Here is a 3,232-nt window from a genome sequence, read left to right on the forward strand (position 1 = left end):
TGCAGCTGGGCAGACTGTCCTGCTGCATCTACCAAAGCCCAGGGCGTCAGCACAGGTGAGCTGCTGGGTTCCAGCTGTGGCTGAGGTGGCACTGGCAGGCTGTGCCCATCTCCACCCAGGGTGTCTGCACTTTTCCTAACCCAGAGCTGGTTCTGAGAGTTTGAATTTGGGAAGAGTATTTTTGGGGAAGTATTTCCCCTTAGGGGGAAAGGGTGCAGCAGAAACTGCTTTCTGGTAGCCTCCACCATGAGAGGAGCCAGGCAGGCAGGATGTGATTTGCACTCAGGCCTTGCCCCACCGATGGGCTCCGCGAATGGGCTGTGAACGGCAGCGTTACAATGGCATCAGCCCAGCCCGCGGTGGGACATCCTGGCTGCTGATCCACTTTCTGCGAAGCCTCTGAGAGAGTAAACAGTCTGCTTGCCGAGGGGCTGGGAAATGTCATCCTGACCGTGAGCATCTGGCTCCTCTGTGCTCCCTGCGCGGCTGCAGCACGGGCTCTGAACTTCCACAGGTTTTAATTAAACCCAAACCGAGATGTAGTCATCACCATGACGACAGCAGCAACATTTCACGCTTGGCAAGAGCGCTAACAAAGCACTGGAGGTGTTGGGGACTCCGCTGGGGCTTGCTCATTTCCGAGAAAGTCGGAGGAGGGCACGGCAAGCTCCCGCTCGCCGGGGTGAGCCGCCGGTGCTCAGCGGGCTGGGGTGCATCCAGGAGGAAGCGGAGCTGCTGCAGCGCTGGGTTGCCAGAGAGGTTCCCTGAAAACCTGGGGGACTCCAGATGCATCCCTGTGGGGTGCAGCTGGAGCAGCTGTGTCTGTTCCTTCCCTCTCACGGTGCTGGCTCTGTGTGCTCTGCTCCTCACAGTGCCCAGGCTGCATGGCTGGGCTGCCGAGGGATGGTGCCAGATGGGAGCAGGGACAGGGAAAGCAGAGGAAGCCCTCCTGGCACCTGGGCCGGCCGCTCTTCCAGCGCGACTTGCTTGCCAAGGGCGCCCTCTGTTGCGGTGTGTGCCGTGCTCGACAGCCAGCCACCGGACAGGCAGACAGACACGGGACTGCACCTCACTGGGCCCTGCCCCTGTTGCAGCCCCCTGGCATCTCCCCAGCTGGTAGGTGCACCCCTGCGGGTCTCTGTTGTGCTGATCCCTCTGGCCAGCGCCACCCCTGGGGGAGGGGTAAGGGGCAGGAGGAAGGCATCTTGCCCCCTCACCTTCCTCTTGGCTGCAGGATTTTGGGTGATGTAGTGTCTGGCACTGCTGTGAGGCTGTTCTGGCACTGGTGACCAGAGGGGTGCAGGTCAGCAGAGCTCTACACCGCACCCATCCCAGGTGCTCAGTCCTGCAGGTCTAGCAGCAGCCACCACCCTGCACCTCCACTCTGCCCACACTACCCCACCCAGCCCTCTCTCCCCCCAGACCTCTCGGGGAAGTGCTGTTACTCCTCATAGCAAGCATCGTGGTCCCTGGGGCCGAGGACCTCCATGGGCATGTTGTGAGGCACAGCTGACCCAAACATGCAGCTGTGTGCAGGGGATGCACACCCCCTCTGTGCCCACCCCCAGTGCAGCTCGGGGTCTGTGCGGGCAAAGCGCTGTCACGCTGCCTGCGCCCCGGGCTGCTGCACGGACCAGCCACGCTGGGCTTCCACTCCTTCCTTCGCCAGAACCGAGCAGGTCAGATCTGGAAACATGCTGAGGGGAATGCAAGCACGGTGTCCCCTGCTGTGTGAGAGGCTTTATTGGGCTGGTGGCCTTGTCCTGGGGCTGTCCCCCAGCAAGGGCTTTGCACTGCTCACAGGAGAGAAGGTCCCTTCCTCACTTTGGGCCAGGCCTACATGAGGAATCTGGAGAGGTCCTCCTTGATCTCAGCTTCATCCCAGGGTCCGTGGATGTTGTCCTTCAGCAGCTGAAGGCGGATGAGGCAGTAAGGGCAGAGGCAGGAGACGGCAAGCAGCAGCGAGGCGAAGAGCACCGCGCCCACCCTGGAGACGGTGGCCAGCGCCAGCAGCGCTGCCAGGGCAAAGAGCAGAGTCACCCCCACGTAGCAGGGGGGCATCTGGGCCTTCAGCTTCTGCTGCAGCATGGGCCAGAGGGCGAAGATCTGCATGGCGAAGGTGACCATGACGAAGGCGTGGAGGGAGCGCGGCAGGCGGGAGGCCAGGCACACGGAGGCGAAGATGGCCATGTTGAGGGACAGCGTGCTGGAGACGATGGCAGCGCTGGCGCCGTAGTCGAAGAAGATAAGGTGCCCGAGGAGCATCAGGGCCGACATGGCGTAGATGGTGTCCGTGCTGATGGACTCCGTCAGCGTCTTCAGCACCGGCGAGAAGCCGTAGGTGAAGGCGGCGAACACCAGCGTGCTCTTGAGGTCCGCCCAGCGCGTCCGGCCGCTCTGCCGCCGCCCGGCACCGCCGTCCACGGCGTCGAAGAGCACATACCCGAGCAGGGAGGAGAGCAGCGCCGCGCCGAAAAGCCCCTGCGGGCTCAGCATCCCGGCGTCCATGTACCACCAGGTGACGACGAAGACGCAGACGCTGCAGAGCTGCTGCACCACCGCTCCCGACTGGAAGACGACGGCCCGGTACCGGTACTGCCGGGCGCGCACGTTCTTCCGCAGCTCCTCCAGGAACCGCTGATCCACGTAGTTATCGGGGAAGGGCTGCCGCTCGTACAGCACCTTCTGCCACCGCCGCCCGGGCACCGGCTCCATCCCCCCCGCACCGGGCAGGGGGTGCCGCTCCGCCGCCCCCGCTGACGCCCCGCAGGCCCCGGGCTGGGCCCGGCCGCCGCAGTCTCCGCCGGCCCCCGGTGGCGGCGCAAGGGCCGCCGGGCGCTCGGGGCTGCCACCTGCCGGCGGGAGCCCGCACCCACGGGGCGCCGCGCCCCGGAACGGCGGCGCGGCGGCGCGGGGAGGCTTAGCTGCGGGCCAGCTCCGAACCGGGATTCTGGGCATCCGGGGTGCCACAGCCCTAATCCCGCACCCGGGCTTCTGCTCGGCCTCCTTGCTCTGCCCGTCCCCAGAAGGGGCGAGGGGCAGCTGCGGCAGGTGCTGCCGGCCGGAGGCTCCTGGCGGTGAAGCACTGTCCCGGGTGTCCCCATGCCTGGGAACGACCCATGCCAGATTGGATGGGGCTCTGAGCAACCTGCTCTAGCTGGAGAGGTCCCTGCCCACTGCAGGGGGGTTGGACTGGGTGACCTTATAATGTCCTTTCCAACCCAATCCAGTC

At 65.1% G+C, this 3,232-nt stretch overlaps 1 protein-coding gene across 1 annotated transcript; it reads right to left on the reverse strand.

Moving 5' to 3' along the window:
- Positions 1-1,733: 1,733 nt before the first annotated feature.
- PIGC (phosphatidylinositol glycan anchor biosynthesis class C) lies at positions 1,734-2,855 on the reverse strand. Its single transcript, XM_009898272.2, has one exon. The coding sequence runs from the start codon at positions 2,713-2,715 to the stop codon at positions 1,837-1,839; it is 879 nt and encodes a 292-aa protein (XP_009896574.2). The 5' UTR covers positions 2,716-2,855; the 3' UTR covers positions 1,734-1,836.
- Positions 2,856-3,232: the final 377 nt, after the last annotated feature.

Source organism: Dryobates pubescens, chromosome 11 (genome assembly GCF_014839835.1).
Source record: "Dryobates pubescens isolate bDryPub1 chromosome 11, bDryPub1.pri, whole genome shotgun sequence".
Taxonomy (NCBI): domain Eukaryota; kingdom Metazoa; phylum Chordata; class Aves; order Piciformes; family Picidae; genus Dryobates; species Dryobates pubescens.